Below are 27,878 nucleotides of genomic sequence, written 5' to 3'. Positions count from 1 at the left end.
TTTTAGCTAAATTAAAAAAAAAAAAAAAAGTTTCCACAAGAAAATAAATAAAAACCTTTATAAAAAAAACTTTTATTGAATCAATATTTTTGTCAACTACATTGCAAGGATATTGACAATAGAGGTCCATTCAATTTCTACACAGTTGCAGCCAAACTACATAACAGTAAATAACAAAAAATAAAACAAAAAAAAACTCATGTAGAGAAGCAAGTCGTCAAGAGCTGCAAGACAGAAACTGAAGGTGTAGAATTCTGAGCATGTGCATAAAAAAGTCCCATGTTGAATATCAACAGCCATCAAGTCTTGATGCATTTCATGTACTGACTACGCGTACAGGTCTTCACGGTCAGCAGAGTACACCTCCCCTTCCTGCAACAAGGCGAAATTCAAAAAGTGCGATGGGCGATGAACTTCATGGTAAAATTCCTTAGGGTTTGCAAGCTGTAGTTCATACTTCATGTTGGGATCGTGTCTGACACCTAGGAGTTAAGTGATAAAGTTGAAACAAAGCAAGTACCACATTCTATCATGCATTTACTAGTGTTCTACATAAATAGCGTGCGTCTTCACACAATACCTTAAAAAAACAAAACCAAAAAAAACACACAACTTACCCATGAAGTTATAGTTCCACGATGCCTGGGCTGGTACCATGAAGAAACCAAGGAAACGATCAGACAGCAGCATCTGCACTCTTTCATAATGAGAAGGCAGATAGCCTTTAGGATTGTTCCCTTTATCAGTGTTCTGTCTTCCCCACTCATAACCACTGGGTGTCAGTTTGTAAGCGGTCAGAGTGCAGGATCCAGGAGTGAAGCTGAGGACACAAAATATTGTCAAGTCAGAAATTATACAGAAAGGTTATCATAGAAACCTGCAGAAATTGGAGATCATATGAGAAAACAAAAAACTAAAATGGTTCTGATATTATAAAAAAAAACATATTTGTCCACACAATATCTGATTGAATTTGCATACCTTGCAAAAGGATCTTACGGCCACATACCTGCATGTTATAATTATGGTTTTCTCTCCATCCCAAGCTGGATTGTCTGCCATGACTTTAGCATGAGTGGTGACATCTTGTGGAGATAGCTGAGGAGACTCGTTCGGCTGCGTGTGAACCCATCCTAACGGCTCCATTTCCTGAAAGAAAAAAAGAAATAATAATATTCATAAAATCAGCAACAACAAAAAGGAAGGAGACACCACCCGGGACCTTGGACTTGCCTTTAGATATTCATGTTGAGGCAGTTGACTTGGCAAGTGAACAGTCTGGTGAGTTCCCCACTGTGGCACCATCACAATGCAGCGGATTTCCTTCACTTGAGGGTTATCAGGTGGGCTCACCCCATAGAGATAGCCAGCAATCTTTAAATAAAAAGGTCAAACAGACACCAGATCACTCTTTAGAACATAGTGGAGTTACAAAACACTATACTAATTACTCAAAACAAGTTTCGAAGGAAGAAAAAAAAAAAAAAAAAAAAGTCTGGATTAAACACAGCAGGACAGACGAGCCGTAAATGATCATCTGTTCGGCTATTGCAAGCTAAAATTATACTAGAACAAACCCAGTATTCTCACATTTAAAGTAACTTGCCACAAGGATAGTATCAATTATATGGCAATTAGACTGAAGAGAGTTAAACACGGTACTCTTGTTTTTGGATTTCTAAAAAAAAACATCCGTATTAATAACTAGCTGTTTAACAGCTTATGAAGCCTTTCGAATGAAGTTCACGCTGCTCCAGCTACACATACTTGGATACATATTGTAGCATTAAAAGAAAGAAAGCCCTCCAGTTTGAATACACTTACCTGAGCTCGCAGGTCAGAAATGCAGATAAATTTCTTCAACACATTCTTGGGTAAGATGTAAGTGTAACCAGTCTCCTTGATATCATCAGAGGACACATAAATGTGGTTGGTTCGAAGGTGAAGGTTAGCAGCAGATATAGCTCTGGACATTAAAAAAAACAAACAAATACCACCATAAAGTGAAGGCTACTACTGGTGACGTGCTCCATATTGTGGCGGGAAGGTACTTTGCTTCACCAATTTTGGACAGAAGTAGTACAGGTAATCTCAAACGTTACTTCTCATCACCATATATTACTGTTCCCCTTTACAATTTGTGATATATTCATTAAACTTGCATGATCCTGTATGGTGTCTGCATTACTTTCCCCACTTTTGTTTTGATACATGTATAATATCTACAGCCCTGCTTTTAATATTTTTGGGGATCTTTTATGCCAGTGCATGGTAACATGCATCAAGGTATCGGTCACCCTAGTGGTCGGTCCCCAGCCACCTTTTACCCTATATAGTGCAAATTATTTTCTGCATATTGTAAATATTTAATTGAAAACTCCCAAAAAGAAAAAAAAAAGTTGACTATAAAGTTAGATAAAGATGGAAAACCATCCTTACCTTTCAAAATCAATTAAAAAAAAAAAAAAAACACAACCTCTGATGTGCAGCATCTACTACAAACAAGAGCATCCAGGGCAGCAAAAATTCTATCCATATCCAAAAACAACTTATTCTAACCACAACATGTGACCCAACGGCGAACAACTAATTATGTATAAATGCAATTATACAAAGGTCCAGTCACATAGGCAAATTTGATTAGTGTGCAGAGGAGTCAGCAATTCCCTACTAGTTTTATCTGAACATGTCACATCAGAGAAGTTATAATTTGGAAATACAAGCAGCCTTCCATGAGAGCGAGCACGCTAACGTAAGCAAAAACCTACCTTGAACAAAAACTGCAAGCGACAACTGCAAACAGTTTCAGAGACTGCAAAACTACTCAAAAAATCTATTACCTGACACGCCACTCTGTCTTAGAAGAGAAGGTCTGGGTCTCATAGTTGCTGGTGGTAGAGGTGATGATTTCGTCTCCATGCTTGTTGACTGTACGTGTCTGGGTTGCAGTGAGCTGAGATTGTTCTTTTGTCTGTTTCTCTATCTCCGCAATCTGTTGCCTCTGCTGGGACGGGGCAGAAATTTCCATTCCCAAGATGATATCTCTGATTTCAGACTGTGTTAAAGAAGCCACGTTTACACTGAAAAGAGAAAGGGGATGCATTTGTTAAAATAGGTCATGAAAAGAGACTAGAAGTTCTCCGTCATCAAACACCAACACTAAGTAATATTCTTACTTGTTCTTCTTGCCGTAGTCTGCCAAGATCAGATCCTTTAGCTGAACTTCTACCTTAATCCATTCCTCATCTGTTAGCGTGGGCCAGATATGGTGAGGCTCAGTAATTGTAGTCTTGTCTGGCTTCAGGATTACCTTCGCACGGTCGTTATTCACATGCAGCGCTCTCAGAATCAAAATCAGTCGAGAGAATGCCTGCAGAACAAGTGACAAGAATCGGACAGCAGGAAAAAAAATTATATCCAATCTACTATAACAGTAAACCATGCTCATTGCTCTGCCAGAATTTTATGAAATTTCCAATCTCAAAATTACATCTAGCCCTTGTTTAACCACTTGTCAACACAGGACGAGAATACTCGTCCAGAGCGGCGGGTATTTCGCGCATTAGGAGGAGTATTCTCGTTCTGTGTGACAGCAGCGTCCACGATCACAAGTAGTGCAACGGCTGCAATACACAGCCGCAGCCCCGCTTGAACGACAGAGAGAAGAGAAACCTCTTCACCCCGCCGTTAAGACCCTGAATGCCAGGATCAAAGCTGATCGCGGCATTCAAAGTAAATTAGAGAAAATCCCTGTGACGCGATCAAAGCCCTTAACTTGTATGGCCAGACAGCCCAGCGTCCATTGAAGGACCCCAGGGCTGTCTGACCATATTTCTTGTTAGGGTATATGGGAGGTATACAGGCTAATGTACTATCATGTAGATATGCCAGTACATTACAGTTAAAAAAAATCAAAATGAAAAATCCCTCTATGGGATTAAAAAAAAAAAGTGAAAAAAAAAAGAAAGAAATAATTGAATGCTCTAGTAAAAAAAAAATTCACAGAAGTACACATTTTTTTTTTAAAATAAATTAACTTTTTAAACTATAGGTCCCAAAACTTGAAATGGACATATTTGGTATCGCCACGACCATAACAGCCTGAACAACAAATGTATAACACTATTTGATGTTCGCTGTATGGTTTAAAAAATAAAAATAAATAAACTACAGCCGAACTGCTTCTTTCCAAATTTTCGCCAAAATAAAAATTTATATAAAATTAAACGATAATGTATTTGTACCAAAAAAGTGGTACCGACATAAATGTAGAACTCGTCCCGCAAAAAACAGTCTCATACAAAAAAAAAAAAAAAAAAAAAAAAGAAGAAGTTGAGCGTCAGGATGCAAAGAGGGAAATATAAAAAAATAATTGTTCTGTCCACAAGGCCAAAATTGGCCGTGTTCTTAACCCCTTAATGACCGGGCATGTTAGTACCTTAATGACCAAGCCAGATTTGTCAAATCTGGTATGTCTGACTTTATCAGAGAATAACTCTGTGAAAGTTTTGAATATCCAAGTAATTCTGACATTGTTTTTTCGTCACATGTTGTACTTTATTTTAGTGGTAAAAGTAGACTGATACGATTTGCGGAAATTAATTAAAAAATAGAAAAATGGAAGAAATTTTGTAAAAATTACCATTTTCCCCTATTTTTAACTGCAATATGTCACATATGTACATACATACAGTACAATTTTTTTAATTAAATATATATTTCTATCTCTTTACTCCATTTTGGCAGCACTTTTGAAAAAATAAAATAAATTTTCAGCAATTTAGAGGACTTACAAATTGAATAATAATTTTATAAATTTTGAAGTACATTTTGTTTTCCGGCACCAAGCCAGGTTTTCAGAGGCTCATAGGTCTCAGAGTGATGGAAACCCCACAAATGACCCCATTTAGAAAACTAGACCCCTTAAGGTATTTACCTAAGGGTATAGTAAGTATTTTGACCCCACAGTTTTTTGCTAAATGTAATACATAGCAGGTGAAAAAAATAATAATTTCACTTTTTTTCATAAAAGTATCAGTTTGAAGACCAATTTCTTTGTAAAGCGACCATGAGAATGAAGAAACACACCACAAAATCTATCACCCTCTTTCTCCTGTTTTCAAAAATGCCCCCATTGTGACCCTAATGCGCTGCCTGGACACACGGCAGGACCCAAAATGAAGGGAGCACCCGGAGGCTTTCAGGACTCATATTTTGCTTGAAAATGTTTTAGGCCCCACTGTACATTTGGAGAAGCTTTGAGCTGCCAGAACGATAGAAACTCCCCATAAACGACCCCATTTAGAAAACTAGACCCCATAAGGTATTTATTTAGGGGTATAGTAATTATTTTGACCCCACAGTTCTTTGCTAAATTTAATGCATATCAGGTGAAAAAAATAATAATTTCACTTTTTTCATAAAAGTATTTGTTTGAAGACCGATTTCTTTGTAAAGCGACCATGAAAATGAAGAAACACACCCCAAAATCTATCACCCTCTTTCTCCTGTTTTCAAAAATACCCACATTGTGGCCCTAATGCGTTGTTTGGACACACGGCAGGGCCCCAAAGGAAGGGAACACCCGGAGGCTTTCAGGACTCATATTTTGCTTGAAAATGTTTTAGGCCCCAATGTACATTTGGAGAGGCTTTGAGCTGCCAGAATGATAGAAACTCCCCATAAACTACCCCATTTCGAAAACTAGACCCCTTAAGGTATTTATCTAGGGGTATAGTTAGCATTTTGACCACACAGGTTTTTCGCTAAATATATTGAAATTAGTCTGTAAGAATTAAAATGTACTTTTTTTCTGAAACAACATAGAAATTTTTATTATTTACAAGGAATAACGAAGAAAATGCACCCCAACATTTGTAAAGCAATGTCTCCCGATTACGACAATACCCCATATGTGGTAATAAACTGCTGTTTGGACCCACAGCAGGGCTCAGAAGGGAAGGAGCGCCATTTGGATTTATGATTTTGCTGGAATGGTTTTCGGTGCCATGTCGCATTTGCAATGCACTGGAGGGACCAAAACAGTGGAAACCCACCAAAAGTGACCCCATTTTGGAAAAACCTTCAAGGAATTTTTCTAGGGGTGTAGTGAGCATTTACACCCCACGGGTCTTTTGCAGAGTTTATTAGAATTAGGGTGCGAAAATTAATATCAAAATTTTTTCCACTAAAATGTTGCATTTTCTCATTTTCACAAGGGATAAAGGAGGAAAAAAACAACCATTTTTTTTATAAAGCAATTTCTCCCGAGTACGGAAATACCCCACATGTGGTCATACGGTTTTTCATTAGAAATGAATTAACCCTTTCAGGACTGATCCATTTTTTGCTTTCATATTTTAGATTTTCACTCCCCGCTTTCCAAGAGCCATAACTTTTTTTATTTTTCCATCAATAGAGTGGTGTGAAGGCTTATTTGTTGCGGGACAATCTGTAGTTTTCATTGGTACCATTTTGGGGTACATGCGATTTTTTTTGATCACTTTTTATTCAATTTTTTTGCAATCCTGAGCAAAAAACAGGAATTCTGACACCGTTTTTTTAGTTGTTTTTTTTTGCGGCGCTCACCGTACGCAATAAATGACATTTTTAATTTATTCTGCGGGTTGGTACGATTACGGCGATACCATATGTATATAGGTTTGGTCCTTTTTTTTAGCGTTTGCGCAATAAAATGACTTATTTATAAAAAAAAAAAATTCTGTGTCACCATATTCTGAGAGCCATAATTTTTTAGTCAAAAAAGCTGTGTAAGGGCTTGTTTTTTGCGGACGGATAGAAGTTTTTATTGGTACTATTTTCGGGTACATGCGACTTTTTGATCACTTTTTATTCTTTATTTAGGGAGCGGTGGTGACCCAAAAAATTGCGATTCGGTCGTAGTTTTTTATTGATTTTTTTTGGGGTGTTCATCGTGCGGGAAAAATAACATTATAGTTTTATAGTTGGGGTCGTTACGAACGCGGTGATACCAAATATGTGTACTTTTTTAACGTGTTCATTTTTTTTCTATAATAAAAGTCTTATTATAGGAAAAAAAGCATTTAGTGTTTATAGAACTTATAACTTTTATTTTTACACTTTTTTTAAAACATTTTTATTACTTTTTTTTACTTTTTTAACTTGTCCCACTAGGGGACACTTAGTCTTGCAGCTTTGATCGCTGCTAGAGTACATTACACTACACACGTAGTGTAATGTACTCTAACTGTCATTGTGACGTGACTGTCACACTGACAGGAAGCAGAGGAGGAACGGCCGGAGGCTGTTCCTCCGAGGCTTCCGTGCATGGCAACCCGGAGGTCATTATCTGACCTCCGATTGCCGTGACAAGCATCGGTAGCCCCCACGATCACTTCGTGGGGGCTGCTGATGTGCTTCAAACCACTTAAATGCGGCGACGGCAATCCGTCGCCGCACTTAAGGGGTTAACTGCCGAAATCAGCGGCGATGGTCCGCTGTCCGGCGAGACTGATGTCTCAGCTGTCGGGGACAACTGTCAGCGCGGGTCTGTCACTCTGTGTTTACACAGAGTGACAGTTTGAAATGCGGACGAAAATGTACGTCATGGTGCGGGAACTAGCAGCCGACCATGACGTACATTTTCGTCCTTGGTCGTTAAGGGGTTAATATATGCAGACAAGCATACTCTAATCAATATTAGTTTATCCTAGGTACCGTGTATGAAGAGATAGTCTTTAGCCAATCATCATAGAGATTGAAAAGAACCATTTGTGGCTCTGTGGCTTTCAATATCAGATCTCCAAACTTCTCGACCTTCAGGCAGGCTTGGAAAGGCAGCTGCAGCTCAGATCCTTTGATTACAATGTTAGGGAAGTCCAATAAATGTACCTAAGGTTCAAAATGGGGAGAAACATCACATAAGTACATTAGCAAACAGATGGATACAAACCTTCCCAAAATTACTGAAAAAGGGAACAAAAATCCTCCTTCTCACCTCAAGAGGATCCAACATTCCCTTTCTGGTGACAATAATCTGCTTAGGCTGCTCCTCTACAGGCAAGGAACGGATCAAAGCAGCAACTTCTTCAGCAGTTTTCCACTTGGCAAGCTATATAACAAAAAAAAACAAAAAAACAAAATTAGATTGGAATTTTTTTTTTTTTTTTTAAATTAAACAAATAAAATAGTAAGCAATACATTTATTCATGTGAAGACTTCAACATTCGGAGGGCAAAAGTGGAGCAGTTACCCATATCAACCAATCAGGTAGCGGATTTAATTTTTCCCAAGTACACTCTGACCAATGAGGACTAAAATCTGATTGTTATCATCGTGGACTATAAGGACTATTGGCTTGGAGACGCTGAAGAACTGTGAACTTGGCCGCATGGCAGCTTCCCTAGAGTGGAGGGACCAGGGAGGGGGGTAAGAGGATGTTTTGCTTTCTTAATATCTGAAAATCTTTAATAAAATGTTACTGATTAAAAAAATATATATCCGATGGTTGCTCCTAGCAATCGCTCCACTTTTCCTTCATACTAGTTTTGATAACTCAAATGAGCGTGGCCACTGGGGACAACCTGTCACGTGGCCACGCTGCTGGGTTGTATCATGTAGTCTGTTTTTTTTTTTAACTTTACAACTTACCTGACCCAATCGCTTCTGTCCTGCCCATACAGATGTGTGAATAATTTTCAGGAAAAGTTGTCCTGTCCTGGGGTTGAAGATGAAAATTGCTCCATTGATGGGTTTTGTTGTCAAGTTGCCTTCAAAGGTCTAAATCAATATATATAGAAGAAGCAGAAGTTCAGGCCCTTTTGCCATTTTAAGAGTGTCAAATTCCCAAGAATAATGATATGCCATACCTTGTGAATGGTGACTCTGTACACATTGGTATCATCCACAAACCAGATGATCTGATTGGAGAAAAGTTCGCCGTAGTTCTGGGAGGACAAGTATGGCTCAGTCGGCTCAGAAGAATACAATTGCAATCCTTTACGGATGCGCTCACGCAGCACATATAAGGCCGGATTTGCTTTCATAATCTTGGCCATTGCTTGTTGTATCAGAGGTTTCCCCCCAGGGAACCAGTTTCCATAGGCACTAGCAATACAAAGAGAAGCCGCCTGTTACATCCAAATTCAAGGTGGCTTATGTGCAAAATACAAAAAATAAGAGAATGAAAAGCTGACAAACACTGAAGGTCAGACATTTTCTTACCTGTGGAGGTTATAGGCCAGATCTATGGCAATGAGGACACCAGTGGGCGATGGGTAAATACTCATGTTATCAGTGGTGTAGTCCAAGAACTTCGCACGAGCATATCGCTCGATATCATGAGAATCATAGTCTCCCCACCTCAATTGGATATCAATCCAGTACTTCTGTGTTGTTGTGCTGTCCATGACATCCCTGCAACAAACATGGTCAATGGAAATCACTACTAAACAAAAAACTTTTCAGATGTCCCCATAATAGACCCAAAATCTTAACGGTTAATTCTGAAACAAAACCATCATTCAGTAGTAGAAAAAGGTGTGTACGGTGTTAAAAAGTAGATGCACCTGAATGGTGTAGGGGAAAAAAAAAAAAGTCCCTTTGGAAAGGGAACGTCATGACCGGCATCAGCCACACTGCCCTTTCCATTGACCGAAAAATGGCATTTGTATTCGACCGGAAATGTAATTTCCCTACATCTGCTCCCCACTAGCAACAAGACCCCTGACGCTCTTACAAGAAGCAATTTGACTAAGACGTTAGAAGGAAATTTGCCAAAATGAAATCTAACAACAAAATAAAAAGTAGGTTCACCAATAGGGTATCTATGCTTTAGGTTTCACACAAAAGTGTAGCCAGTATAATAGGTTTGAACAGAAATACAAGTTACATACTTTGAATCAGCCAGCAGAGATGGACGGGACACATTCCACTTGTAGGAGGCAAAAAGCAGAATATCTGCACAAGACGAGTTCATCTTATAAGACTTCCTAGGGTGGATCGTTTCCTTCTGAACAGTTTCAATTTCCAGAGCATCCAGCTCTTGATCAAACACCTGGAACACAGCAGTTCTAGCAGTCAGCAATCGTTCCTTTTGTAACGTTCACAACGCAGTATTAACAAAAACAACATTTTCAGTGTGAACCAGACTTACCTGACACAGATCCATGACAATGCTTTCATGGATCTTCTGCCACAAGTGGGCCCTGAATATCTGAATCAGTGAGATCTTTAATGTTGGAATTTTGCCATGCATGAAAATGCCAGTCAAATCCAATTGCACCTGGAATCCAACATACACCTAGAAGGCAGAAACAGACTATAAATAAGGGGTCTGAAAGCCAGCAGAGAGAGGTACTTTTAACTGTCAGATTATGAACATACATTCGCTCTGTTGATTGTGGGTGACCACCAAAGTGTAAATCTTCTGTTGGGGATCTGATTCAGACCAGACCTCTGAGCATTGGTCAATTTCTTCCATTTCATAGATTCTTCAAAGCCACTAGCTTTTTCCCTGGTAACGGAAGTTTGACAAAACGTCAGGTGCTGAAGAATTGATATTGCTAGGTGTACACAACGCTAAACATGGAATACAGTCAAATGCAAAACTCTCCATTCTGTACATTCAAGTCTGCATGTCTGCTCAATTTATTTAACCAATTACATATGTAAAATGGTAAGTTTTAGCAATGCACTTTTAATAACACTTCGTATTCTCACATGGGAATGTAATAAGAAATAATTAAGGACTTAACCAAATACTTTGCTAGAAGACAAACAATACAGAAACATGAAAAGTTACCTCCCTACGAATTTAGGAAATTTTTTCCTGCAGTACAGCAGTCATATATTTAAAATACTGTGAAAATGAATGAAGAGTTCCATACCAGAAGAGCCCCTCCCATGTAGGGAAGTAAGTGCCTTTAAACAATGTATGTTCCAGGATGCCTTCCACACCTCCGAGGGCTTGGATCATATCTGTACGGTAGTTATTCAGATTCCAGAGTTTCCCATCATGTCTTTGATGTGTCCACCAGAAGGGGTTTTGTTTCAGTACCTGGGGAACAAAATGGTATGGTGAAAACACCAGGAAGCACGCACCCGGAACAAGTCGCCAATAGATCTATAAATGTATTGTGTCAGGTTACCTGGTATTGTTTGAAATCTGTACGAACTCTCCAGCCTTTGTCATAAGCCAAAGTGTGTCTGTCCTTCTGGAAGAGTGTGTTGATGCGTGGGATACCCCTATCCCATGAATCCTCCAAGTCTTCCAGGGTGAGCCGCCTGAAATAAAGGGATCGCATCAATAAACTGCAACCACAAAACCTGTGCCTGTAAAGTATGGAAGATGATGATCAGTACCTGTTCTGGGCGATAGCTTCCTGCCTCTTCAGCGCATATTCAGCCCAAACTCTCTGAGAATCAATAAATTCACTCTCCCATGGCTGGATGTAGCGGTACAAGTTAGGAATCAGCTGGTCCTCCTCGTGACTCATACCAGAACGGAAATGGGTGATTCCAACATCCGTCTGTTTTGACCACCTGCACGTGAATGCAAGAAGAGGGCAAGAAAATAAATACATTTCGGAGAATAACAATTATAAACATAAAGTTATTGAACAGTTTATTACCTGAGGTCAGATTGTGGGATGAGCACGTGTCCCATAGACAGCATTCCTAAACCACCAAGCTCTTTGGGCGTGTAGAAGACCACAGGTGGGAAACGACTTGGCATTTTGGAGTTCAGACCAATCTTTATTCTAGTTTGAATTTTGTTCTCACATTTCACCAACAGATCAAGCAGCTCCTGAGTATTTACCACAGCCTCCCGGAAGTAAGTCATGAGACCAATCAACGCAGTGTTCCATTTGTTTACAATCTGGAGAAAGATCGCAAAATAAGTAATTATTTTTTTGTTAACCACCAAACAGGAAAAGCCCAATTATGCTTATGTATGTATTGGAAGGACAATACACTAAGGGCTTGTCCACACGTAACGGAATTGCTGCATTTCCACTAAAACTAGCAGACATTCTGCTGCGGGAAAAACATTTCCTGCGTTTTTTACTGCAGAAAACGGTGCGGCTTTTGCTGCATTTTTATTTTTTATTTTTTAAAGGAACAGTGTCACCCCAAAAAATTTTTTTATATAAGTTTGATGTTAGTGTTTTATTAAAAACTTTTGCATTTGTTACTTTTTTCATTTTTTTACTTTTTCTTCCCTATGGGGGCTGCCATTTTTTTTTCCCATTTCTGTATGTGTCGATTAACGACACATACAGACATGGAATACGGCAGCTACAGTCCCATAGTGAATGCGAACGGGGCCCGTTCCATCCACTATGCTGTACGCCGTCTGTGTGGGAACGGCGCATGCGCCACTCCCACACAGTCCAAGTTGAACTGAGCGCCGTCCGGTGCCATTTTCCCGTAGACCGGAAGTCGCGGCCGGACAGTAAGATTACTACTTCCGGTCGCGGCTTCCAGACTTGTGCACTTGGAGCAGTGGCAGCAGACGGAGCGGACGGACCGGCGGCGACTGGAGCAGGTAAGTGATTTCTATGTATGTTCGTGTTTCAGTGTGTGTTTACTAGTGTATGTAAGCCTTCTACACGGTGTGTTAGCTCAAAAAATGGCGACACACAGTGTAGGAGGTTTGACCGTTCAATCCCCTCGTTTCTCCCGGCACTAGCCAGGATAAAGGAGGGGGAAATTCTGAGAGCTCACTAGAGCGAGTGTGTTTTCTCAAATTTTGCAGCATAAAGCAATGTGGTTGCTTTACCACATGCAATGCTGCAATTTTGGGAATTGCTCCATCTAGTGACCAGTGCTGGGAAATATTATAAATTAGAATCTAATTTATAATATTTCCTGACTCGTGAAAAAAAATTAGAACAATGTTTAATCACCTACACACTTACATGTTTAACTAAAAAAAAAAATACATTTTTTGCTGGCAACACATTCCCTGTAAGTCTGAGATGGGGATATCTTCTCTGAAAAACACAGCAATTCAGCCCACTTTCTGCAGCAGGAGATTTCAGGACTGAAATTTTACACAGCACGTGGATGAGATTTGTTAAATCTCATCGCTTTGCAGCTACTGTATTCCGCTGCGTATTTTCCGTCCGCAATTCTGGGCGGAAAATACCGAGCAACTCTGTTACGTGTGGACAAGCCCTAACAGTTGGAATGAAGAGTTAATACAATCATGTCAATGTGGGATTTTTTGCTAAGTTAACTTAAAAATGCAAAATGCTATTTAGTGATGCAAATCATTAATAAAGTGAAGTACTAACCTTGGTAAACGTGGTTGAACCGGAAGCCATGAGAATCTGACGAACTCTGTTGTGGAATCTCTGCATGGACTCATCATCCACCCGCAAGAAACACTGAGCAGTTCGTTCTTTGGTCACCTATAAGCGCAGAATCCTTATTAACTTTTTTTTTTCAAATCTACCACGCCCCAAAAAAACTAACAAAAAACTATTTGCATGCACACCTCATTCTGCAAATTCCAGACACCATCCTTATGAGTGAATTCCTCATAACTTGTACGACACTTGGGGAGAATTCGGCATTCAAAGCCACACATATTGAACAACAGATTGGGATTGTCTTTGCTGTACACAGACACAAAGCTGTTTTCCCACTGTACAGTTGTGACAGAACGAGGCAGGCGGTTTTTAATGTCCCAGAAAACAGCACGACCACTTTAAAAAAACAAAAACAAAAAAAAACAAAGTCAAATTACAGGGGAGAAGAAAAATAAAAAGCTGCGTACAGCAAAATTTATACCAAGATACCCAACACTTACAGATTGACATCATGCTTCATGAGCCGCATCCTAGCATCTCTTGGCCAACATTTCTTATTGTTGTAGCCCACAATATTCTCATTGTTGGGATCTGGATGCTCTGTAAGGTACCTCTGGATGAGATCTCGCGCCTCATCAGCTGAAAACCTAGAGGGAAAAGACATGTTAGCTATTTAACAATACTGGTATAGATAGATATCTTGTTATACCCACCAGCACACTCACCGGAAAAATATATGAATGCGATCAATGTATCTGCAATACAAGCGGATAGGATGAGCAGCTTCTGTGGCCACATCTTGGAAGCTTAGGAAGTCATTTGGCATCTGAGGTGGGCCAGCCATCTCACTAGCTCTGTGCAAACCCAGAACTAACAGGTCCATCACCAGCCCATAGTATTGCACAATGAAGGATGCAAATTGCAAGCCACGGATTATTCCATACGAGTTTGTGTGATTCATGTCCTGTACAAGATAAATGTTCATAAATGTACTACAAAAATGGAAGATGACATTTTAGCATTCTCATAACAGTAATGTGATAAGAAAAGCAGCGCAAATTAGTTTTATAATGATCTCCAGTTAGTTTCAATACTTACTTTGTAATTGATCACCACATTATTTTTTGCTGTCATGTAATCAGCAATATTGTGATCCACAATGAGACGTAGGAGACGATTCAGCAGTGTCAAGTCAATCTTTTCATACATCTTCTCAAACCGTGACTCAAGCATCACATTGCATTCTCCTTCAGTTGTGTCCCACACGTCCTGTAGATTGTTGATACCTATAATAAAATCCAGGGTATCAGAAGGATAACTTATGGGACTGAACTGAAATTTAGAATATAGTTTAAGGGCCAGTTCACACGGAGTTTGACACGTTTGACGGGGGAAAACGCGTCAGAAAACGGCCGAAAATGCCTCCCATTGATTTCCCCCAAGAGCGGAAAAACAGTCTCGCGGGAAAAAGAAGCGGCATGCCCTATCTTCAGGCGTTTACGTCTCTAACCTCCTATTGACATCAATGGGAGGCAGAGAAAGCGTATTTCGCGGCGTTTTTGTTGCCCGTTGCGCTCAATGGCCGCCGGCGAAAAAAGCAGCGAAACTCGGCGTGCATGCAGAGCAAAATCTGCCTCAAAATTCCAAAACTGAATTTTGAGGCAGATTTTCCGTCTGCAAAAAAACCTGTGTGAACCCAGCCTAATAATAATTTAAAAAAAAAACAAAACAAAAAACAAAACAAAACTTTGGTACTCATTTATGCAAACACGCATTCATCATACCTTGGCACCATTTGTATACAAGCAATGGAGGTGGCTCGGTGTCTGCAGGTTTGATCCAAGGAGGGAAGAGACGTCTTTTGTCAGCTTCATACCACAAATACTGATCAAGGTAAGCATCTGTGATCTTCTCAAGGGGCTCCACATCATAAACGGGGACCAAGTGACTATAAAGATCCATAAATTCGATCCCGACCTAGAGAGGTAACACATTGGGTTTCAGGACAAAACTAGCCTTCACGGTTACAAAAGGATGAAGCACACATGTAGTATTTATAAGCTGCCCAGACAAGCGGGGATGTCCGCAGTAACGAGACTCTAGCTAGGATTTTCACAGGCATATTTTAGCCAGTATTTTTACGCTGAAACCAGTAGTGGTTCCAATACACAGATTAGGTATAAATCTTTCAATTAGACTTTCCTAGTTTTATGTTCCACTACTGGTTTTGGTTTACAAATACTCCATAAAATAGGCTGGCTGGCCAAAAGATTGGGAAGCACAGGAGAATTGTTGTTGAGTATTGGTTGTTAAGGCCAAATGCACCATTTCACCCTTTGTGCCAGTATTCATTTATTTGCCCAAAAGGGGTTTTTATTATGCACTAAGAATATAAAATAGAATATTACCTCCTTGAAGGCTCTTTGAGTGAGCAAGTGACGCTTGATCCTGGACAAGGCTTCATGAGGATTGTCATAAGCTTGTTCAATTAAGCCCAACTCCTCTCTCTGGGACTGATTTAAACGGGATTTCACACTAACATGGAATAAAAACAAGTCAGAAGTTCTCAAGTGAAAATAAAGGGGGCCATACACAAGATTTTGGTAGGACCAGTCTACCATCTAAAGGTTATGGCCGTTTCCCGACACTACCCCAAAGGCAGATGTTGGCGAAGAAAAGGGATTGGGCTGTTACAATACCCGATCCTTTTGTTCTTAAGATAAGCCACCGCCAGACACCGCTTTCTCTCTTCTACTTATTAAGAATACATGAACGCTTGAACAAACAAAAATGTGTATGAGGGAGGGGCGTCTGGAGGAATAACGGTTGGCCAAATGAGTATTCATATATATGACCATTTACCTGTATGCTTCCTTCAGTCTTTCCAGAGCCAGGATGAGCAGTTTGGTATCATGCTTGTATGAGAGGGGAGGGAATGGTATAGGAGAAAACCTCCTGCTCTCCAGCCAGTGGACTGTGGTGGTGTACACAGCTACAGCCTCTTCTGCAGTGATGTATGGCCCGTCCTGTAAAAACAGATCCAAAAACAGATTACATATGATAGGACACATTTAGGAAAACACAAACCTATATTGGGGACAAGCGGTCACCTTCAGGTAGTTGTGCTGTCTCTCCTGCTCGGCTTTTAAATAAAGTCGTGTCAGTCGGCCCAGATTCTTTTTGCAAACCGTTTTGTCCACAGTCGCACCACGGCGAATACGCTCTCTGTTGTAATGAGCAGTATTTGTCCACCAGTCAGCTTTGGCCTTCACATAACGCAGAATCATATTCTCAATGGGTGTAGGTAGACCAGGCACCTAGAGAGAGATCACATCAGACCAAATGCAAAATAATGAGAAGTAATGAGAGAAAAGCACTAACAGCAGGATTTTATATTTAGCAGACAAATGTACATTTGCAGTAAGATATGGCTTATATGCAGTATTAAGCACTCACTTTCCAAGGAATGTTTGCCTTCCAGCATCTCCAGGCTTCACTCAAGTGCTGCAATATTGTCCTAGCCTTGTTCTGCTTGATGCCCTCTGGCATCATGTCCAAAATGTCATGCATGACAGCCGCTCGGAGCTCCAGATCAAAATGAGACTCTACTCTTTGTTTTGTCACAGTTTTCGCTACCCCTTTAGAATGACGACCTGAAAGAAAACGACCCGCAAAAAATATAAAACTTTTTTCAAATCATAAAAATCACACACTTGAAGGGGCTGTCCAGATAGTATTATTTATTTGTAGAATGGGAAATCATGCCGTTTTCTAATATACATGTATTAGAAATTCTGCACACATACATTTATTACAGTGCATGAGGCCCCTGACACAGTGGAACGGTATAGCCCACAGATAAGTCCTGTGTAATGTGTCCGCAGGCTAACTGAATAGGACTAAACATGGCGTCAATCATGTGACTGCTAGCATTCAGTTAGCAACAGGGTTACATGACATACATGTGTTGGGGTAACTTAGGGGACACGCCTGTGGGCTATGTGAACAGGACTAATGATGAACTACTTCACTGTGCCTGGATTTATGGTCTAGATTTTTATATATTTTTTTAAATGGCTGCCTGTCTCTAAGGGATGTTGTCGTGTTGTTAATAAATACTTATTATGAAAGAAGAATTTTTAATACATGTATATCAGAAATCTGTAGGATTTCCTATGCTATAGAAAAACTGGACAAACCCGTTAGAGAACTTAAATTCAATGACTAACTCAAATCTCACATCAGGATTCGTAATGCACTAAAATGACTAGATATTTTACACCAATGGTTCAAAGACTATTACAGCTCTTTTAGATCTAATTGACCTCCGCTTGTAACAAAAATGTCACTGCTCTGGGTACCTAAATGGTGCATTACCATTTATGTCTGAAATATTATAAAACTTTGCAGTTATTCAAGTTGACAAACGTATAACAAAGGGTTTCAGTTTCCCAAAAGTTTGCAATTTATTAGCGAACCATGAAAAAGGCAGAGGCAGTAGATTCAGAGAACATGGACACGTCTATATGCAAAAGATGGGTGCAGTGGAATATAATATCATAGCAGCGACTTATTGCTGCACATAGTGAAGTTATAGTAAGAGAAACATTAAGTAGAATGTGAGGACCACCCTCGGAGGGGTGGGCAAAGGGAAGTACTATAAGTCACAAACACAAAGTAGCGTAATGACTTGCCCTCAAATTGTCTGGCCAGCAGATTTCCAAGCCATCTTTCCAGCAAAGGAGTAATGCCGCGCATGAAGAACAGCCACACTCTCCAGCCTGCTGCCCAAAAGCCACAACCAGGTCCTTTCCCAACCGGGCCCTAAACAAGACAAAAAAAAAAAAAGAAGCTTTTAGTGAAGTCATTTCAGAACGGTTATTAGAGAGTGTTGGAGTTACAAGTGCAGTACTCACTGTATTGAACCTGTAGTAGGCGAGATGTTTCAAGTCTTTGCACATTCGGATTTGTCTCATGAGTTTATACTTGTATCTGTACATTCCAGTCAGTTGCCCGACATGGGCAAAGATGTATTGCAAACCATCTGAGAGCTGTTAATACAGCAAGACATATTTAATACATTTGTAAGCTACACTTTCATGGTACTTTAGAATAAATAAAACCCATTGGCAGCTAGACAAGCAGTGGTGCACAACTAGGTAGATATCAAATACAAACTTATTTTTACCTGGAAAGCGTCCACATTTCCCAACCTATACTGGACATGGCTGTCCACCACCAGCTTGGTCAGTCGCAGAACTTCTCGGCACAAGTGGAAAGCATTGCCAAACCGAGATTTTTTACGTTCCTAAAAAATATAAAATGTATTGTTCCGTTTATTAGAATTTGCTTACACATCTATAAACCACAAAATTAAAACTGACTGATGCATTCCAAATACGATTGTTATAAGGTCGCTTCATTCAAGCAGTAAGTATAAAAAAAAAAATACTACAAATATAGAAGCAAGGACTCCCGAGAAGTTAGTTTGGGAGGGGGGGGGGGGGGGGTGGAAATCATCAGTTCTAACTTTCATTGATATTTCTATCTCAACAAAAAAAAGATAAGTATACAGTAAATTAGTAAGTAACTTCAACCCCTTCACGGAATTTGACGCACATTCATGGTCAGGAGGGTGAAGTATTGAGCGGGATCCAAAAAAAAAATGGGCTTAAAATATGTCAACACAAAATGAAAAATGGCTTAAGCAACAAATGGTTAAAGCAGTATTATAAGTATTGGGAACCTACCTTTGTGGTCAGTGTTTTCACAGGTTTCAGATTGAAATTGTAATCCAAATGAAGATAGTTAAGGTTCTTTCTGTGGATCAACAAGTTTAACATATTGTAGCCCTGCCGGCACACCTGCAGACCCACTTCCACCCAGTCAAGCTTCGTAGACTGGAAGAACTTTGTGGCTTTGAATGAACGGAAGAGATACCTGGAAATACAATGTTTATTACTAAGAATTCAATTTCATTACATTAAAAATTAAAGATTGTGAAATTGAAAAACGGATTATCTTACCTCTTCTTCTGTGCTTTGGGTGGCCTGTGTTTAAGAGCGTTAAGGACATAATACTTCAGAAGTTTTTGGTAGGACACTCGAACTTTAACTGGCTGGCCTGCAGGACAATGCTCACGGTACCTGAGAATTAATAAATATTCCTATTGTTTAACTTAATGCATATATTATTTGCAACACATTTGTTAGAAATTAAAGTCAAAAGCAGGTCCCATAGCAGTTACCATCACTTACCAATTCTTCACAAGCGGTATGTCCACAGCCCGCCGAGTTCTACCAGACCGGAGATTGAAAGGACGAGGAGCCCAAAGTAACGCAATGCCATTGGCCGTGTTGTCTGAATATAGAGGTGTTTCTTTGAGGAAGGGCTCAACATATTCCGGCAGCTCAAACTCTTCATCATCTTCTGGCAAAGGTTCTTGGCTCTGAAAAGACAGTCAAATAAAAACAGCTAAGAATAAATGCATTATAAGAAGTTATGGCAGAAAGCTATAAAATTGCAGTGGAAAAATTATCCAGGTATAAAATAAAAAAAACCTAAACAATGTGCATTCATATTGGAGCACTGTCAATAATTTAACTTGAGGATGTTTGGAGACAAGGAGTTTGAGCGCACAGCTTAAAGGAACAGTGTCACCACATTTTTTTTTTTAATATGTTAAAGATGTTAGTGCTTTATTAAAAACGTTTGGATTAATTTGTGTGTTTGTGTGTTGCTTTTTTTTATTTTTACACTTTTTCTTCCCTATGGGGGCTGCCATTTTTTTTTCCATTTCTGTGTGTCGATTAACGACACATACAGACATGGAATACGGCAGCTCCAGTCCCATAGGGACTGCGAACGGGGCCCGTTCCATCCACTTTCGTGTACGCCGCTGCGTGGGAACGGCGCATGCGCCGCTCCCACACAGTTCAATTTGAAATGCGCGCCGTCCGGCGCCATTTTCCTGTGGACCGGAAGTCGCGGCCGGACAGTAAGATTACTACTTCCGGTCGCGGCTTCCGGACTTGTGCACATGGAGCAGACGGAGCGGATGGACCGGAGGGAGCGGCGGCGACTGGAGCAGGTAAGTTATTTCTATGTATGTTCGTGTTTCAGTGTGTTTACTACTGTATGTTAACCTTCTACACTGTGTGTTAGCTCAAAAAATGGCGACACACAGTGTAGGAGGTTAGACCGTTCAAACCCCTCGTTTATTCCGGCACTAGCCAGGATAAAGGAGGGGGGGGGGGGGGATTCTGAGAGCTCACTAGAGCGAGGGATTTTTACCCAATTTTGCAGCATAAAGCAATGTGGTTGCTTTACCACATGCAATGCTGCAATTTTGGGAATGGCTCCATCTAGTGACCAGTGCTGGGAAATATTATAAATTGAATCCAATTTATAATATTTCCTGACTCGTGAAAAAAAAATAAAAAAAAATTAGAACAATGTTTAATCACCTATACACTGTTTAATTAAAAAAAAAAAAAAAAAACATGTTTTGCTGGCAACACATTCCCTTTAAGGCCTTATTCACACGAGCATGTTCGGTCAGTGATATACGGTCCGCACGTCGGCCTCATTTCCTGGACCGAACACAGTTCAGAGAGCCGGGCTCCTAGCATCATAGTAATAAATGACGCTGTGAGTCACTACCTCCCCGCGAGACTACTGTCCCGTACTGAAAACATGTTTCAGTACGTGACAGTATTCCCGCGGGGAGGTAGGGACTCCTAGCATCATACATAGCTATGATGCTAGGAGCCCGGCTCCCTGAACTGTGGTTCGGTCCGGGAAATGTGCCCGACATGCGAACCGTATATCACTGACCGAACACGGTCGTGTGAATAAGGCCAAAAGTGTCAGAGCCTTAAAGAGTTTGAGGTCACTTCATTCGAGCAGGGGTAGCCCCTAGCTTCATACACTCACTAATGAAAACTTTTGAAGGGTCTCAATGATGTGTCAATCGTTTTACAAGACAGGAGGTATACTTTAAGCTGTTTGGCTTATGCAAGGTTAAAGCGGTATGTTTTCAGCATCCAGCAATAATCTTCTAGCATTCTCTGAATTGCTCAAGGTCAGAACAGGCCTGCCCTGTTCATTTGCACTCTGGGTAGCGTGGGGTTTACCACACATACAAACTGAAGTGCAGCACAGACTAGGTGCTATAGTGAAAGCTGAAAACAATACAAGACCAGATGGTGATCAATGGTGAACAGAAACCGGTATTTAATTATGTATACAGAATTATATAAAATTTGCTAGCAATGGCGGCATGTGAACTACAACTGAACACAACTTACTTAAATAACCATGTTTTCCTAAGCATCAGAAACATTTAAGGTAGCTGCTTACCTTTACAGAGTGTCTGTGTGATATAGGGTTTATGAGGGGATCAAAGTAGAAAGCTGGTAAATCTGGATCCTCTGTTTTAATAAACACTACATTTGGAGTGTGGTACCTGTCAAATGTCAAAACCCAAGGTCAGCAGTTTGTTCCTTGCATGTAAAGCAACTTCACATAACATGTAGTCGGTGTCTTACCATGTCAAATGCACATGATGAGGCAGATTGTTGTAGAGATAGGGGAATGCAATCTTGTACTCTGTGCGGATCGGCTGGCGAATAATGATTTTATTGATGTCATTGAATTCATTCCAGTCTTCATCCCTGAAGATTAGGAAAGAAAAAAAAAACAAGGCAATTAAAAGAAAAAAAGCAACATACTGAACGACAAAGCACAGCAGTAAACAAGCTTTCACTTACTGCAGGTTAATGTCCCGAACTAAAGGCTCAAATTTGGGACCACCGGGAATTGCCATATTTAACGCCTTGGATGTGAAGAAGGCTTTCAAGTCAAATAGATAAAAGTAGTTATCATCTACTAGATCTGTGAGCAGCTGATTCGCCAGTCGGTACAGCGTAGACATCATTGGAAGAGTGAACTGCCAGCGCTGGTATGTTGTGCCATTTACAAATCTAAGGAAAACCCAATAAAATATTTAGTATTTAACAATAGCAGACGTTGGATTAAAAGTTTGTCTATCAGATTACATTTAATGAGTAATAAGTCTCACTTTCTGTTGTCCCTTAGTGGCTGGTGATCATAAAACCAGTCCATGACTGGAGCATCTTCCTCATTGTCCAGCTCTAGTTGAATGGCTTCCAGGGGCTCCACATCAAGGATGTTATCAGCATAATCCAGCGGTGGCTCCTCATCATCAAATGGAGGAAACCTCATCCTCTTGAAGTGTCGTCTATCTCGCTTTTCTCTTCTCATCATAATCCACATCGACCTATGAGAAAACAAAGGAAAACAACACGTAAGACCCCATGCACACAACCGTAATTTTGGTCCGCAATTACGGACCGTAATTGAGTATCAAAATACGGTTCCATTAATTTCTGTGGCCCAAGGACACCTTCCCGTATATTTACGGGAAGGTGTCCGAACCGTAGAAAGCATCTGTAAAATATAGGACGTCCTATTTTTTGATTTTGCGGACCGTTATCCCTTACATTATAATGGGAGCACGGCCCACAATCGCGGATGACTGTCCGCGGCCGCCCGTAATCACGGACCGTGATTGCGGGCACGGTCGTGTGCACGGAGCCTTAGCGAGTGATATACTAAAAGATTCAGTGTAACTAGCAGAACTTTCTACATCACGAAGTAAATTTCTATACGAACACATAGGGTATATTACATTGATCAGGACGTTGGCAAAAATCAGGCACAAATACGCCGCAAAATTTGCGGCAAGTATTTGAAGACAGGTAAAAAAGAAATCTGACGCAGATTTTTCTGCCTGCAAAAAAAAACAGTGTGAACAGAGCCTTAGTTGTCTGTTCCGTTCCCTTTTATGACATGTCTCATCTTAGGAGAATCCCAGCAGACAGCCGGGCCAGGGGTGACTGGTAATATACTATGCCTGCAGCAACTATGAAAAATTCTACCTGCCACCAGCTTACCACATTCTACCCACAGGGCCTGCAATCCAAATACACCCAAGGTGTTGTACCCGCATAGCATTTGGCACCCCCTTAACAGGCAAAAGGGGGATATTTCCAGACTCTCCCATACCATGACTGAGTCTTTGAAGTGCTTGCCATCCATAACAACTGCTCAAATTAATTAATGCCCCGCTCCCTGGATAGCATGCAGCTCACTTCTCGTTGTAGGCCACTTAAAAGACAGGAGCACATGGAACAAGTCCTCCTCAAACTCTTCCTTAACAATCCCCAATTAGGACCAGTACTGGAGACTGTGTCCCATCCTAACCTTTCAGGTGACTTTTCACATGTGCGTACATGAGGAATAAAACTATTCCTGGCCATTATGTGACTTGTATATGGCATTTAGTAGTTTTCTGCAGGAGCCATCTCTAATTCTCTGTACTAGTGCGTGGAGTCTGCCATCATATCTTCTCTTCACTGAAAACATAGAAGAAAATACGGCTATCCTCTCTCTATAGATCACATATACAGAAGCCGCTGCAGCAGCAGGAGGAGATTATACAGCAGTAAGGAGCAGTGTAGCTGAGAATCTAGAACTGGGGTGACGTAAACCACTTAGCAGCAGCCTGTGTCTATCTGCTCCTGCTTTCTCATCGACCTTCATAGGTAAATTTATCCTGGTCCCTGAGGAGACTGAGATAGCAGTTCATTTAATTGGAAAGGTGACAATTTAGGGTTTGGGGAAAACCACTTTATAAGGGTTTGCACATCATTACAAGCAAATTTATTTGATTGTTTCAATACATCGCTAACTAGAAAAATAAGGCAACTTTTAAGTAAACCTGGTGTAGTCATACTCCCTTACGTCTGCCCCCTAGTTCTTATCTAACCGAAAGAATGTACAATAGCAAGAAGTAGGGGACAGATGGAAGAGAAAAGACTGCGTGTCTGTTACCTGGGAGAAAACAATGTTAAGATATATTTAACAAGTCTATTTGCAAAGGTCATTTGTTCTTTTTGGACATAGATATTCAGGTTTCTGTATCTGAGCTACGCTGCCCGTGCTCCCATCTACAGAACATCAATGTACACGAGCATTACAATGCCATTGGTATCAATGGAAGCTCCATAACCCTAGCTGGCACCTAAGCGATAGGTGGAGGTCTAAGCTCATGGACTTCCCCCTATGGCTTCTTTGAGAAGAGGACAGATAGTTATAAGTGAACATTCATTTTAAATCTTGTGGCTAATGTAAAACATAAAATGACAAATAGATATTACTTCGTGACAGATTCATATGCATTATACATCATTCCCAAACATTGTGCAAGTCCTAATAGTTTCTTACCCCCATTGTGCTATGTAGACCGGCTCAATAACCCAAGGAATCTCATTGACAAATGAAATGGCTCCTGTAATATGATACAGCACTGGCACATCTCGAATCTGCTCCCATGGCATGGGCATATTTTCCAGCAATTTTAGCACCGCATGAGGCATGTACTTCAAAGCTCTGAAAATAAAGACAGTATTTTCCATTAATAAAATGCACGACACAAGGAATCTAGTGTATGTTTTATCTGTCCAGATATTCTATACGCTTATTGACCACGTTTTCTGTACTTACCCTAGATAGACTCTCTTATCATGCCGGAATTTTCTGTTGGTCATGTCTCCATGGTCACGGATGATTTTCCGAACATGCTCTGGAGGCATGTCTTCTTTCTGGGCATCCACAAAACCAAACTTTCTTTTCTCTGCGTAACGCTTGGCCTGGAGCTGCTGCCATTTCCGAGCTAATGAAGTGAACGAGGGAAAATTAATTTTAGAAAAAACAAATGCTTCTCAACCAAGTAGGCCCAAACCATATAACTATAATTCAGTTTTAACCCTTTACTGCTCACCTTTCTCCTGCAACTTCTCTTCAGACATGTAATCGGGCGCTAAAGGTGGTGGGCCAGTCATTGGGGGTACCCCAGGCCTGTATGGAAACACCCCAGCCATGGTGTTTCAAGCTGAAAAACAAAGTAAAATTGATAGAAGCAAAACAAAAAGGAGGTTATGTGCACAGAACTTCTGAGGTCTCAAAACTTCTGACAGCGCTGTATAGGGGAGGGCATTACAATACCTGTTGTCGACGCTTGTTTCTAGCGACGCAGCAGTCGCCACGCTCTGAGTGACAGCTCTAGCGTCTAAGGAGGAGACCACTAGGGCCTTAACTCAGAGCAGAGGGGATGGCAATGCTCTCTAAAGAGAAGCCAAGAGCGCATATCAAGTGCCGGGAAAATTAAACGTTGAGATAACAGGCATTGCTACAACGCCCTCCCCTTCCACTATAACAATGATTCTTATCGCGGCATAAAAGATGCAATCAGCCGACAAAGTAACAGTCTGAGTCCTCCGATAATCGGCGCATGTAAAAAGGCCTTTATGTGGACGTAAAAATCATTATCGTCGGCAGCACATCTCGCCTAGGATGCACTTGCCTCCACTTCTTCTGAGCACTAAGCGTGTGCAGGATGCTGCTGGACTCATCTCAAGACTGCTCTGGTAATTTATACACAGCGCATTTATTCTAACTTTTTTTTTTTAGACAAAACACTAAAACGTACTGTTTTGAGACACACTAAAACAACATGCTGGTCGCTTAGAGCCCTAAATCTAGTCCCCAGCAATAGAAGGGAAAGCATATTACTACGTTTTGCCATCAATTCCTGAACGGCGGAGGTCCAAATACCTCTGATCCTCAGAATGAATGAGCCCCAGCGCTAGTTACGCGTTTTGATTCTTTTGGAGTTATTGTACACCCACTTCTCAGTAAATGGCAACACAGCCCAATTCAGCAGACCGTGGCCCTGCTGCAGATCTCCGTGCAGAAGGCTGACAGGAGCATTACCGTGCAACCGAAAAACAGAAGGGGCCTCGGTCATTTCATTCTCAGGACCCCATGATCGCAGTGCGCCACAACATTGTAAGATCAGAACCTTCAATATACGTTTATTAGGGATGCAAAAGCAGGGGGGTGGGGTTATATTGTAGGGTGCAGCTATCCAACGAATCACGTTCACGAGCACCTTCCGCACTTTAGGCCCAAAACCTCTGCCTACAATTCCCAGAGCTCAAACATGACCTCAATATGAAGATCACCTCAGACTAAACCCCGAGCGCGATCTATGGCACAAACCTGCTTCCCCGCCTCCTCTCCTCCGTGCTTATCGCTTGGATCCACTACCCGTACAAACACAATGGCGGATAAACGCAGCACACACGATTCAGACGGTGACCCGGATGTAGAATCCACGACGCAACGTAATCACGCCGACCTCCGCACCAATAGGATCACAGCACTCTTTAGTTCCAGGAAGTGATGAAACCGGAAAGAGGCGTGTCCTTGTGTGCTGTAGGTTAGGTTGTGCTGATGTTTATCATTTTCTTTGGATGGGAACGAAGTTGTTTCTGGCAGGTTCTGTGTACAGCAAGCTCAGTCTAGACCAATGATCTCCCACTTGTGTCTGTTCAGCTACTGTTCAACTACAACTCCCAGCATGCTGTCAGGTCATGGCAGGCGTTGTTTTTTTAGCAGAAGCTGAAGAACACTGATCTAGAAAGTACAACAGTGAGATGGCTAAAAGGCAGGTGCTGCTTAAAGAGGCTCTGTCACCAGATTTTGCAACCCCTATCTCGTATTGCAGCAGATAGGCGCTGCAATGTAGATTACAGTAACGTTTTGTTTTTTTCAAAAACGAGCATTTTTGGCCAAGTTATGACCATTTTTATATTTATGCAAATGAGGCTTGCAAAAGTACAAGTGGGCGTGTTTAAAGTTATGTCCAAGTGGGCGTGTATTATGTGTGTACATCTGGGCGTTTTTACTTCTTTTACTAGCTGGGCGTTGTGAATAGAAGTGTATGATGCTAACGAATCAGCATCATCCACTTCTCTTCGTTACCACCCAGCTTCTGGCAGTGCACAGACACACAGCGTGTTCTCGAGAGATCACGCTGTGACGTCACTTCCTGCCCCAGGTCCTGCATCGTGTCGGACGAGCGAGGACACATCGGCACCAGGCGACAGAGGCTACAGTTGATTCTGCAGCATCATCGGCGTTTGCAGGTAAGTCGATGTAACCTCTGGTGCCAATGTGTCCTCGCTCGTCCGACACGATGCAGGACCTGGGGCAGGAAGTGAGTGACGTCACAGCGTGATCTCTCGAGAACACGCTGTATCTTTGCACTGCCAGAAGCTGGGCGTTCTGAAGAGAAGTGGATGATACTTCTATACACAACGCCCAGCTAGTAAAAGTAGTAAAAACGCCCAGATGTACGCACATAATACACGCCCAGTTGTACTTAACTTTAAACACGCCCAGTTGTACTTAAGAAAGGCTCATTTGCATAAATATAAAAATGGTCATAACTTGGCCAAAAATGCTCGTTTTTCAAAATAAAAACCACTGCAGTTATCTACATTACAGCGCCGATCAGATTATGTAGGAGATAGGGCACTTATAATCTGGTGACAGAGCCTCTTTAAACTAAAATTAGTGATCCACCCTCACTATGAGGTTAAATGATAGTCGTCCTCCACAGGGTTAACTAAATAATCACTAGAATAGGTA

At 41.0% G+C, this 27,878-nt stretch overlaps 1 protein-coding gene across 1 annotated transcript; it reads right to left on the bottom strand.

Moving 5' to 3' along the window:
* Positions 1 to 56: 56 nt before the first annotated feature.
* Positions 57 to 26,565, bottom strand: PRPF8 (pre-mRNA processing factor 8). Its single transcript, XM_075854177.1, has 43 exons — positions 26,445 to 26,565; positions 25,165 to 25,275; positions 24,888 to 25,056; positions 24,609 to 24,773; positions 22,381 to 22,599; positions 22,070 to 22,282; positions 21,848 to 21,973; positions 21,660 to 21,765; positions 19,556 to 19,746; positions 19,325 to 19,444; positions 19,049 to 19,238; positions 18,487 to 18,606; positions 18,215 to 18,349; positions 17,993 to 18,122; positions 16,755 to 16,951; positions 16,409 to 16,615; positions 16,161 to 16,324; positions 15,707 to 15,833; positions 15,083 to 15,275; positions 14,397 to 14,584; positions 14,024 to 14,262; positions 13,799 to 13,945; positions 13,484 to 13,694; positions 13,281 to 13,397; positions 11,613 to 11,860; positions 11,344 to 11,523; positions 11,130 to 11,265; positions 10,869 to 11,038; positions 10,366 to 10,495; positions 10,136 to 10,282; positions 9,876 to 10,036; positions 9,205 to 9,396; positions 8,850 to 9,087; positions 8,632 to 8,760; positions 7,979 to 8,092; positions 7,699 to 7,872; positions 3,177 to 3,370; positions 2,841 to 3,080; positions 1,825 to 1,966; positions 1,234 to 1,374; positions 1,010 to 1,149; positions 618 to 820; positions 57 to 482 (listed from the first exon to the last, which is right to left on the bottom strand). Exons 2-43 carry the CDS (start codon positions 25,262 to 25,264, stop codon positions 328 to 330), a joined length of 7,008 nt encoding a protein of 2,335 aa, XP_075710292.1. The 5' UTR covers positions 25,265 to 25,275; positions 26,445 to 26,565; the 3' UTR covers positions 57 to 327.
* Positions 26,566 to 27,878: the final 1,313 nt, after the last annotated feature.

This window comes from Rhinoderma darwinii, chromosome 2 (assembly GCF_050947455.1).
Source record: "Rhinoderma darwinii isolate aRhiDar2 chromosome 2, aRhiDar2.hap1, whole genome shotgun sequence".
Taxonomy (NCBI): domain Eukaryota; kingdom Metazoa; phylum Chordata; class Amphibia; order Anura; family Rhinodermatidae; genus Rhinoderma; species Rhinoderma darwinii.
Note: the sequence above shows the minus strand (reverse complement) of the source record. Positions and strands in the feature narration are given on the sequence as shown.

Coding starts and splice junctions, on each gene's coding strand:
- PRPF8 (XM_075854177.1), bottom strand. CDS start 25,264: ATGGCTGGGGTGTTTCCATACAGGCCTGGGGTACCCCCAATGACTGGC. Junction 9,088..9,204: donor CTGGCCTATAACCTCCACAG/GTAAGAAAATGT, acceptor TTGTATTGCTAG/TGCCTATGGAAACTGGTTCC. Junction 3,371..7,698: donor AGACTATCTCTTCATACACG/GTACCTAGGATA, acceptor CTTGTTCTGCAG/GCATTCTCTCGACTGATTTT.